This window comes from Microchirus variegatus (genome assembly GCF_963457635.1).
Source record: "Microchirus variegatus genome assembly, chromosome: 14".
Lineage (NCBI taxonomy): Eukaryota > Metazoa > Chordata > Actinopteri > Pleuronectiformes > Soleidae > Microchirus > Microchirus variegatus.
In genome coordinates this window covers 21,583,067-21,595,695 of record NC_139815.1, presented here as the reverse complement: position 1 = coordinate 21,595,695, position 12,629 = coordinate 21,583,067, and the positions used below count along the sequence as shown (strand labels likewise).

The 12,629-nt window shown below is 39.4% G+C and overlaps 1 protein-coding gene across 1 annotated transcript in view; it reads left to right on the top strand.

Moving 5' to 3' along the window:
* Nucleotides 1-2,238: 2,238 nt before the first annotated feature.
* ppfia1 (PTPRF interacting protein alpha 1) overlaps nucleotides 2,239-12,629 on the top strand; it is a gene marked incomplete at its 3' end in the record, with an annotated part of 35,606 nt that continues 25,215 nt past the window's right edge. Inside the window, exons 1-2 of the mRNA XM_083900678.1 lie at nucleotides 2,239-3,189; nucleotides 6,749-7,018. Coding sequence (XP_083756804.1) covers nucleotides 6,749-7,018 — 270 coding nt within the window. The 5' untranslated portion in view covers nucleotides 2,239-3,189. The remainder of the gene's footprint in view (nucleotides 3,190-6,748; nucleotides 7,019-12,629) is intronic.

Genomic DNA, 12,629 nt, shown 5'->3' with positions numbered 1-12,629 from the left:
TATTCCTGAACAAAATAATAGATTTGCTCCACTCTCTGTCATGAAAGGCTGTCATGCAGAAGCTCAGCCAATGGACAAGTCAAGTGTGAGCCTTGCAGCTTTGTTTCTGAGCAAAGTGAAGCCTGGGAAGATGCTTTTCTGGGGCAGCAAGCAACTTGTGCAATATGAGAACATTTAAGTGATAAGACACAGCTTATCAAATCCAGTGACATTTTCACAAACCCAGTCCAGAATCAGCTCTAGCTCAGCCCAGATAGTTTATTTATTTCCCTGAAATTGGTTGATGTGAGCCCACGGTTGGTGTAGTGGTTAGCACTCTTGCCTTTGCAGCAAGAAGACCTGGGTTCCTGGGTTCGAGCCCCGTTTGGAACAACTTTGGAACAAGGGTCTTTCTGCAAGGAGTTTGCATGTTCTCCCCGTGTGTGCGTGGGTTTTCTCCGGGTTCTCCGGCTTCCTCCCACAGTCCAAAAACATGCGATATGGGGATTAGGTGAATTGACCACTCTAAATTGACCGTAGGTGTGTGAGTGTGAGTGAATGGTTGTTTGTCTATATGTGGCCCTGCGATGGACTGGCGAACTGTCCAGGGCGTACCCCGCCTATCGCCCAATGTCTGCTGAGATAGGCACAGCACCCCCCGTGACCCTCTGGTGGAGGAAAAAGCGGTAGATAATGGATGGATGGATGGATGGTTGATGTGAAATATACAGTTGTGTTATGTGATTCCAATTAAGATAATAATAGTCAAATGAAAAATATTATAATTATTTCATGTTTCCAACTGTGGAGTAAAATATGACCATCCAAAAATCTTATATCCAGTGCAAATACCTGCAGCAGTTAATCCTCATTTATTTGTTTACTTATTTTTTCCCCCTCCATTGTGGTGTGTACGGAAGCATAAGAATGTTGCGATAATAGTGATAATTATTGCAATAGCAATAATTATCACGCTAATACAATGTAATTATTGCAATAGCAATAATTACATTGTATTAGCGTGATAATTGTACCATACAAATGTAACAATATTGATGATTTAATGATCATGTTTATACAATATAATTATCACAATTGAACAATATAATTATCATAATAACGTGATACTGATCCCAGTTTACAACTGTGACAGCAATACGTAGGTGTGAGGGGCTGTTTGTTATTACAGTCAAATAGTTAGCAAAAATAGAAAAAAATAATGTTTTTAAAAAAAAAAGAAAAGCTGAATGTTGATCAAATGTTATAACAACCACGTTTGATAATCCCAATTGAAGATTATTATCATTATTATTATTATTATTATTATTTCAATAGTCTTACATGTATTTTAATTTGTTTTATGTAATTTACCTGTAACCCTGGTAATATACCACATTTTTATTATGCAGTAAATCCTAAAAAGATTTATTGTGTTAATGCACCACAAGATGGCGCCAATACTCTATCCACCGGCATCGTGAGACCTTCAGTATATCTATATTTTTTTTTTTTTATGTCATCAATTTGATCAGCAACAAATGAATGCAGGTCACTCAGTAACGTGGTTCAGTCTTTGCACAGTTATCTATATCTGATAAAGGCCTCTGACCTCAGTGGTCATCATAAACCATAATGGTGATGCACTGTATGGTGTGTAAATGACATATATTACATATGATGTGGACTTTCAAATTTAAATCGAAAGGTTGTTTCATTTTCAGTCACACTGCGATCTTATTTTTGTTTGGTCCTGATACAGACATCCGTATGCGGTTAATATGTGTGTATTTATGTTTTACTTTTACAGTTAAAAGTGAGTAGTAATCTATATTTTTCGCAGTATTTTTAGTGAATTATATGTATCTTGGGTTGATCATATGAAACATATTTGTTCATGTTTTGTTTCGGTAGAGCGTACAATTATGTCATAGAACTGCCGTGTGCTTTGAGTATTGTGTGTTCGTATAACAATAAAACAAACAAATGAACAAAGCTATTAGTTGTAATTTAAAACGTGCAGTTTGTTTAAAAACAATAACAAAACTTGTTTTTTTTTCTCTTCTGAGGGTACAGTGGTCTTTACAGGAGTCGTCCTTCCCCTCCTCCTTCTCTTCCTCCTATTGCCGACCGAGTACGTTCTCCCTTGCCGTGGACTGCGGGCTAATGAGAGGCGATAGCGACGCAGAGCCCACCATTGGTTTTCCCGACTGCCGGGCTGGCAGGCAGGCACTGGCAACGGGGAAGGACTGGACGGACGGACATTTAGGGTGGAACACAGCCGAAAACACCGGCACCTGGGAAGGAAACGAAGGAATATAACCTTTCACTCGTGGACTGGACTTTACAAACGGAACAAAAACGTAGCTAAAGTCCTGTGTTGGCTGGAAGTTTTCGAGCCGTGATGTGGTGACGCGACTCCATCGAATCGACGGGAAGCTAACGTTAGCCGAGGCGCTAACGTTAGTTGAGAGATTAATCATTTCGGCAGAAGTCTGCCGTCCAGTTTCAGGGCTTTAGATAATATTCACAAGTGTTGGAAATAATATAAGATGCGCATCAGGGATGTACTTTTAGCATGCAGTATACTTCCATACACAATGGAGCATATCCCGAGATGACTACCTGACGTTATCTGACCTAAGTTGGAGCATTAAACTAGCAAGCTGTAGCTATCTAGCTGGCTAGTAGCTAACCTTCAAACTGATTTCAAGCCAAAGAACTCTGCTTCAAATTAGCTAACGTTAGCAAGACTCGTAACTGTTTCCACGTCACCGTACTGTTTCGCTACACGGCTGTCTGTTGTGACATTTTTATTTCGGTCAGTTGAACTTCTATTCTCGAGGATGAGTGGTTGTTTTGACGAGATAAGATAAACACATCACTTCCAAATCTAGGTATGCAGACATCGAATCACCAGCTTACACCGTGCTAGCTTGCTAACGTTGAGTTAGCCGGCCATAGTTGGAATACTGCCCCCTGTTCACTTTACGTAGGTTTCGCTCTAAGGCCTTGAGGAAATTATTATCCCTTGTTTGTTTTAACTGTAAAGACCCTTCTCACAGCCTCTGTATGGAATTCATCCTATATCCTCTGAATCTGAATGAGTGTTTGTGAAGCTTGAGAAGGTGGGATCACCTTTGTTGACGTTTACACAGCATCACAATATAACGTGGCTCCTCAAGACAACAGGAATAACACAAATCCTTCAAGGTAAGTACATGAAGAATATACACTCTTGTTGGAAATTAGTGATAAAAAAGTGATCGTGTTCAAATTGAACTCTACATGAATCCCCCCACGACGACCACTATGTGGAGGATGAAGCGGTATAAATTGAATGAATCAAATACAGATGTTATTGCCAGCCGGTGTCAAACACTCTTCAATCTGACATGGTTATAAATACATTTGGATTACCACTGAAGCCTAATAATTTATTTATTGGGTCATAATCAAAATCCTTCCTTTTACTTTTTGGCTGATGCCGTTTCTCCGTGGTTGGTAAAACAAATATTTACATCTCAAAGTAATCACACTTGTGATGCCTACACATTTCTGCTTTTGAAGTTTGTGTGTACGAAGTGCCCTGCTTCTAGGACTTGGACTGTCACCTTTGTGAAGTGGGTCCTGTACATGCTCAGCAACACTGAGCCCACCATTTGTTTTTTTCCTCCTGGATGCAAAGTGACTCCTCCCCCTCATAAATATTGTCAGCCTCAGTGGCTTGACCTCGATATGGAGTGTTTGCTTTGTATTTTCCTTTAGTTAAATCAGGCTCAGTTTGTCTGTAGCATATAATGCCGTGAACTTACATTCTAGATGTGTCTCAATGAAAGATGGTTGGACAGTTTTTCTCTGGTTCATGTGCATGTCCAGTTCAGCTCTTGAACACAGCATTGGGAAGATGCAGCAGTTGAGGGTAGTACACTGAACTGATTTCTATGGACAATTAAATAAGATAAACGGGTTGCTTCCACTGTGATCGTCTTCTGTGTTCAATTTGTAAATTGTTGCTCCTTGTGGGTATTTTAAATCCTGCTGACATGATTCCCAGCTCTTTGTCTGACAGTCTGTCTACAGGACCTAAGCCCCTTGGTGTGGATAGTGGCTCTAATTCCCCTGTCCTTCCTGCACAACTGTTGCTAGATGCTTCACACAGCATAGCTTTTTAAGTTCCCTGTGATTGATCAAAGACTTCTTTACCAAATGGTACCAATGGGGGTAGGGTTGTATTTTAGAAGAGGGGGTTGTAAGAGGCACTTGTACATTGTGTCTTATATGCAGGTGAATTTGCTGCTTGGTGTGCCCCCTGTGCTGAGAATCAGCTGGTGTTAGGTGGGCAATAGACTCACCTATTAAGAACTCAGTTGAAGGCATAGCCGCCAAACAGGAAGTTAGCTCATATATCAGGAACGCTTTCACGTATAGAAACCAAACTTTGTACATTAACTCGGAACTCCAATATGAGGAAGCACAAGATCTGAAAAATGAAGTATTGATGAAATTTTCAGCTGAAGCATCAACACACCCTATTCCACTAGCTGCTTTCGTTAGCGAAATGCACCCGAGCAAGCACACTCTGCAGTTCCCCCGGAAATGCATTCTAGTTCTTTGCTGTAGTATTTTAATCATGATTGTACCGCACTTTGTGATTTTTATCTTTAAAAAGTGCTATATAAATAAACTTAACCTAACTTTATTTCTGACAGAAAACATAACATTTTTTGTTTACTTAGGTGAGAAGGGAGGAGAGAGATAATCTGCACAGCTGCTGTAATTGTTAAAAAATATATAACATTTATGTTTTTCGTGTATTCAAGTTCAGCCTAGATGCTCAAACTAGTACTACAGTGATAGGTGTCAGTTTTATGTAAACATGATGGTAGAATATCAATATCATTATCAATAAATCTTCTCTCTGTTTCCTTTTGCTGGGAGCTGCGCACATCACGTGTGAAAAATAGGCAAGATGCCTGGGCTCAAAAATAGATGCGCCTTCACACTTCACTTGTTAACATCGGTGACAAAATGAAAATGCAGACACCACGGCACATCCAGTGTGAACCAGGCTTAAGTCAATGCTACAGAAGCACAGTCATTGTAAAAGCAAAATGGTAACAAGTAAAGTGAAGTCTTATGTTTTGTTATGGGAACTATATAATGAATATTGTCAACAAAATGAATGTGAAATATACTGCATCCGCACTTCCCTGGATTTGGAGCTGGATTTGTATTGGAGCACTTAAAAAAGAGAAATTTGGATATGCTGCTCGCTCTGTTTTTAAAACTCTGGGGCAGTGTTTTTATGGAGGACTAAAAATCTAATCTCTACAAATCTATAAATAGATAAGTAAACAAATATAATAGTCACTTTAATGTTTGGGCACCAATGATCATTTAATTTATTTATTTCTGTGCAGTATGCTAATGTGGTAGGAGGGTCTGGGGCTGAGTCTAAAGCAGAATTGGTTGCAGCTGTGTGGTGATTCAGTTTGACTACTTCTGCCTGGCAGAGAACCGCCAATGCTCAGCTAAGACTGTAGATCCGGTTTTGTACAGTTGAATATAAAAGTGCACAAGTGCCATATCATTTCTCGTAAGTACACATTCACTCTGTGCCAGTCATATGGTCTGAGAACTCATTGCACAGTGACCACAGGTGCTATTGGCCACATGTACAACTCATTAATGTGTTCATGTTGTGCTGCTGAGTAATATTTTAATAATTGGGTGCAGACTTTTGCAAGAGTGGGGGTGTCACTTTTCATGGAATATGGACAAGTTCTTAGCAATCTGTTCCAGCTATTTGTCATCATCTAATATGATTGATAACCACTCTTTCTGTGTCGTCTGGTAACTAAATTGGGGCGGCTTTTCAGAAAAGGCAGTGGCTCAGAAATATTAATTGAAAATAAACTAAAGAAAACAACAAGGAAAAAAAGAAAACGTTTTCCTGGGACAACATAGCCACTGCAGTGGGCCCAACCTTGTCCATAAAAAATAAATAGTCTCGTCAGACTTAATCAGCAGAATAGAATATATAATATAGCGTCATTAACTGGTTCAGTAGTAGAAGTGTTGCTTTAACACTCATTGTAACTCACTTAACTCTTCAAGTAACATACACTCTTGTAGCTTGCTATGGAAATACGCTATACCCTATAACCCTAACCTAGATCTACAGTCGGTCAGGCAGAAGTAGTGGAACTTAATCATCACACACCTGTAAACAATCCTGCTTTAGACTGAGTCACTGACCCTCCTGCCTCATTAGCACATGACACAGAAATGAACGAATGTGGAAATAAATAAACACAGCTGAGTAAATACATAAATAGAACAATGAACGGATTAATTATTTTAGTTATTTATGTATTTATTAATTATCTTATTTATTCAATCATTTATTTATAGCTCTGTCATTTTTTGTCCTATGTTTTATCTTGCAGAAGCAAAGACCATTGGAAATTATGCTGTTACATGCAATAAACTCCCGTTCACTTACATCAGTTGCTACTCTATGATCAGCTGTGAATGAAAAGCTGTTAATGTCACATTGTTCTCTTAGAGGAAATCCCTGCTCTTACTTTCTCTCTATTGTTGTTACTTTATTGGTAATAATTTGGTAGCAAACAACTGAGGAGTAAAAAAAACTTGGTCATACTATTAAATGGCAGTTTCTGTCTTCTCTAATTTTCGCTCACGATTATACTTCCTCAGTCTACTTGCTAACACTTTCTTCTCTTGTTTTTCCACTTGGCCCTTGTAGATGATGTGCGAGGTGATGCCCACCATCAGTGAGGCTGAAGGGCCCGGTGGGGGAGGCGGCAGTGGCCATCGAGGCTCGGGCTCCCCACTTCAGTCAGACTCGGAGGGTCACTTTGAGTCACTGATGGTGTCCATGCTGGAGGAGCGTGATCGTCTTCTTGAGACTCTCAGGGAGAGTCAGGAAAATCTGGGCTTAACACAGGGCAAACTGCACGAAGTGAGCCACGAAAGAGATTCGCTGCAGAGACAACTCAACACTGCCTTGCCACAGGTGCGTGAGACAGCCCTTCCTTCATTTTCTCCATCACACAGAGCTGCAGAGTTCAATCAGTGTGTTGTGAGTCATATCAAATGAAAAGCAGGGTTTTATGTAAAGCGGATAACAGTCGCACAGGGTCCACTTACCAAAATGCCAATTGAGCTTTGGATGCTTTTCATTGCTACTTAACACTTAGGGATGGCTACTGAAAGCCAGGAATACACATAGCTGTGGGGCAACTTTTTTGAAATACTGAAGTATAATTAAGTACTTATGTCAATTATGCTGTTAATTAATGGTTTTGGACACAATCAGATTGTGGATGATGGATTTTTGCTGTTCCGTCTGTGCAGGGGGCGGGGCTAGCTGCCTGTCACTCACAGGCAGGCAGCAGGAACTTCACACAGAGAAAGTTAAACGTTCAAAAGTCTGGTTATGTTTAACAAAAACTGACACACACAAAAAAGAATCGCATAAACTAATGTGTTTATTTGTGTTTTCGTTTTATTGGGACATATACAGTAACATAGACAGTACTGCTAACGGTTGTCCAATGCATGCACCGTAGTGTTTAGTCAATAATGAAAGTGAGTAACTTGGATCGGGCACTGGGAAGATGTACTTGTCAGATTTCCTTTTATTGGTTTTCTGTTAATGTTGTTAATAATTTGCTTATGTGTCATTGCCCTACATATTACCCTGCTTAGACTACAATTAAAGTGAAAGTACTGTTCAACAGTCACTGTGTGTTATCTGATTATTGTTCATAGTCTTAGTTTGTAGTTTTATTTCAGGTCAGTGTGTGTTTATAGTGCAGGTTTCTGTCTCCCTCCACTGTTGGTTTGATGATCAGTTTAAACCGAGTTATTACTTAACCATTATTACTTAACTAATTTTAGCATCAAAATACAAATATATCCTTGTTTTGTGCTGGAACAACAACAAAGTTGTGTCAGGGTATTACTTGGAAAATCCCAAAACATCAGTGCCCTATGAAGCACCTTTCCAGCCCGGGTCCTCACAGCATTTTTAGCCCAAGTGTCAGTTTTACTTTTGGCTGATGGCTCTCACAGATCTTTGGCTTGCACAGTGGACAAAGTGGTACTCGAGTCTGGCAGGATTTCATGAGCTGTATGGCTCACTGAGGGCTATAAGTGGAGTTTGTGATTTAATTTCACAAATAATTAATCATCAGTCATTCTCAGTTGATTTGCATCCCATACATGTTTTTGCATTCAACTTAACATGAGTGAAAATCAAAAGAGTACCATGTGTGCGTTCTGCTTTAATGTAAGCCATCTTTAAGTATAGAAACTGCACATTTGAGAGGAATATTATTACAATATTTCTTGCAACCTAAGAGCAACAGTGCATGCAATTAATTAACATTAATTAGTGTCATAGCTGGGCTTCTGTTCCTGCTGTTTGCATAATGCAGAGGGAGTCTTGATCCCAGCTTTGCCCATCTGCTTGTGGTTCTCTGTTATATTATTGACTCATGTTTCTTTACCTGCTGTGGTCTTAAATTGAAAACAAAGGGATCAAGTTTCCACCTTTTAATCATGCATAAGCGGTTGCTAATCAGCCCAGTGCTGTTGTAGTTCTGGTTCATCTGCATCCAAGTTAACACAGAATTTGTTTTTCATCTTGCATTTAAATAAATGTGGAGGAGAACTGAGAGAAATTTAGACAGAGAGCGATCACAGTTCAGCATGTTCAGGGCTCCAGACTAATTTTTTTTGCATTGATGCCCCCAAAACTTTCAATCACATCAATATATCTGTCAAGCTTAAAGGTTCCCTTTTATACTAAAGTGAAAGATAACGTTAGGAAAAAGTTGTTTTGATTTAAATATTGTGTATTGTTGTACAAGTTGTTCATGATCATTGTAGCACATTACATTTGTTTAGATAAATAAAACGGGTATATATTAACTAAAATCTTCACACTTACAGGTTCAATGCTTCGAGTTTTACAGGAGAACAAAACAAATTCTTTGATCAGTTCAAAACAAAGTTAAATATGAGGAAGTACCTTCATACTGTGTCATTGTTTTTGTAGAATTTCAAAATAGCTTACATTGTTTAGTTGGAGCTGGAGCTATTCCAGCCACATAATTGGTTCAGAGAACCGATTCTCTCATTGGCATTGGCTGTTCGGGTTGAAGGTGATGAGATTAGTTCTATCAAATTTATATCAAGTGTATCTTGTTTCTACATCGAGGAAAAGCTCTGCTGGTGCTTCGCTCGTTGCTTAATAAACAAGGAGGCAGATACAGTTGATACTGTGCCATGTCTTGGTTTACCAATAGAGAAGGTCCTAGCAAGCTAATGTTATCTACCAAACTTGAAAACCGAGGTGCTCATAATGAAAAATACCATGAACATCGTTCTTCACATTATTGTTTGATTAAGACTGCTGTGTGGAGAGAAGCGGCAGACAAATCGACTGTTAGTCTGTGTGTTTACGTGCGTGAGAGAGTGTGCACTGTGGGCCAGGGAGATTAATGAAGGGAAATGTGTTTTGGGGGCAAAAAGACTGAATCAATTGGTGACGGTCACTGCTGTTTCTGTCACCTTGTATCATGGGAAACTCTTGAAATGTTAGGTGCACTAGTGCAACCTATGAAAAAATGTAGTTGCACTCCAAAGATTTTTGGTCACACTATAGAGCTCTGATGTTACACACTATAGTGGATTGTAATTCATCCTCATTATCAATATTAAAGTAACACAATGTAGACGACTTCAATAACCCGGTCTGACACACAGCGAGCTCACGCTAGATATAGATGACAAGAAAACAATTAACATTTACTAGTTCAAAAGTAACAGGTTCAGGTCGCCTTTGTATCATATCCCTCCGTTCCTTTCAGCTCACACCAGTGAGTTAAAGCCAGACCAATATTGACCAGCCTCTCATGATATCACTCTTTTTTTTCACCAGAATTGGATGTTCAGGCTGTGTATAGGTAGGTTAAGGAGGGGAGCGCTTCTCTCCCTTGTTTCCTCCGTTCTGGTGAGAGTACCCTTCCACTGGAATGCACAAACATTCCAGAGCAGCTTACTCACACGTCAGCAGCTTCTCTGTTGGATGGTGGTTACTCGCTGTTTTAGTTATCTCTGTTTGGGGTTAATGTATAGAGGGTGCAGTCCAAATTGAACTAACTTTCCGTCAGTCAGTTGGGTCCCATGTAGATAGTTCACTGCCACTTGCACACTTGTATTCTTCCAATCTTGTTTTAGGGTCCACATGTTGTGCTTTAGTCAGTTTCTCTCTCTCTCTCTCTCTCTCTCTCTCTCTCTCTCTCTCTCTCTCTCTCTCTCTCTCTCTCTCGCTCTCTCTCGCTCTCGCTCTCGCTCACTCGTGTGTGCACTAGTCCTGAATATCCAGCATTAGACTACAAGTTGTAGTCATAGGCTGCTACATTCATGCTTTGCTTTATTCATGTGGTTTCCACCGACATATTTCTGGCTCTCCACTCCCCAATTATTGATCAATAAACCAAAAATATGTTGCCTACTTCAGCTTTAAATTGATTTAGTTACTTCAAGTTTTTTCCGCCATATACATTTTGTGTTTCCTTTCACAAACTTGAAGGCAGTGGAAGTAATTTGCTACTTTTTATGTGCAGCTGATGAGAATAAGCCTAATCAGCTGATGGACTTGCAATGGACAATGCATGGTTTACAAACTGAAGTTGCTAGTAGCAACAGCTGCATATATATATATATATATATATATATACATATATACATACAGCATTGAACATATTTTTAAGCTATCATAGACTTAAGCTGAGAGTTAAGTGGTTTAAATCTCTTTTCCTTGTGCTCTCAGTGGCAGCTGTGTTTACAGAGGGAGCAAGCATCTGTGTCTCATGCTGGTTCTTGCTGCAGGGGGCCTTTATCTCATATAGCCATGCCTGTAACCAACCACCTGAACTGTCACTTTTAGCACAACTGTGTTTATGGAATGTGGGGTTTAGCAGCATCCTATAGCTATGTTGCTGTGGCATTGTAAATTCTTATAATTGATAAGTTCTTGTTTCACTGTTGATATTATGAAGGGTAGTTTAGTTGTTTTGCAGTGTTTAAAAATCCTCTTCATGGGCCTGATAGTGATCAATAATGAAGGTTTTTGTCTTACTATATCAAATACAGCCAATCATTTCATTCAGACCACATGATTGGCTTTTGTACCCGTCTGTCACTAACTGATCTGCCTACCTGAGCACACTCAGCCAGTGACCCCCCCCCCTTTTTTTTTTGTTATAATACAAGGTATTATAGAGGAGACACTTGTCTGTGTTACTGTGACAAAGGTTATTAAGGGATTTTTGGGCACAGAGTAGATGTATCCCTAAAGGTTTTGTGTTTCATCCGTGTTTACGCGCGCTGTTCCTTTAATAGGTTGGCACACATATTTATGTACTCCCCCCACTCTCACCCTTAATCTCCTCCCCTGTTCTTACAGCAGCTCAGCTCATTTCTAACCAGCATGTCTCCTCTACACTGAGCTGGGTACCAGTTTCTCTGTTGCAGGGGAGAAATGGGAGCAGGGCCCCATGTGTTGAAGTCTCAGTTAATCTGCATATATTTTTTGTCCACATATGTTGAAGAAAATGATTCTAAATTTTGCTGGTTGAAGCTTAATGAAGATAATCATTTTTAATCAGTCAACAGATGAATTGATTATGAAAATGTTAGTAAATGTTTAATAATGTTTAATAAATATAGGGGTGAAAACACATGTGAAAGCAAGGCACCTAGCATTCAAATAATACAAATAAAAAGTAATGGCCTAATAATATATCACTTTCCAAAAATCAAGTTTGAATTAATTCATTCAAAAAAGTTTGAATCTCTCTGACTTTTTAGCTTTTTAAATGTGAGTATTTTCTGGATTATTCGTAAATCAATTTAATTTTTGTTTGTGGACAGCATAAGACTTTAATAACATAATTGTTGCAATGATTGGTAAACAAATTATTAAATGAGAAAACAACCAACAGAATGATTAAGAAAATAATCGTTCTTCATAATTCTACCTTGTATCAAATGCCATCATTTAATTGTGTGAAATGGGTGTGTTGAGAAACATTAAAGGATCAGAGGAAAGGCTCATAAATGGTATCTTGAGTCTTAGAGAAATCTAAAGGTTGCTGTACAAGTCAATCTCAGCATCTGCTCTGGAATGTAGTAACTACGCCACTCTGTAATTACCACTGGGCCGACCTCTGATAGTGTCTCATTGGCCTGTAGAAAACACAGACCTTGGCTGTAGCCAATAGCAGACTCTGTTTTAATTCCTTCAGAGGAGCAGAATCTGTGCCAGTCTGGAAAAGCTTTGAGGCTGGAGTGAAGGGAAGGGAGAATAGTTGTGGTAGTGAATAAAAAGAACACACACACGTCGACACACACACACAAACCTCCCACCCTCTGAAACATAGTAAGTAGTCCTCACCACTCGGGGTGCTTGTGCTACGAGGCAAAACGTCAGGATGGCACATTCTTCAGGCCCAGTCATGCATGTAATTCCTAGAGAGTGTGTGTGCATGCGCACGCATGTACACTTGCACTTGATTACTGGGGCTAGATGTTATGTTTCTTAGAGCAAATCC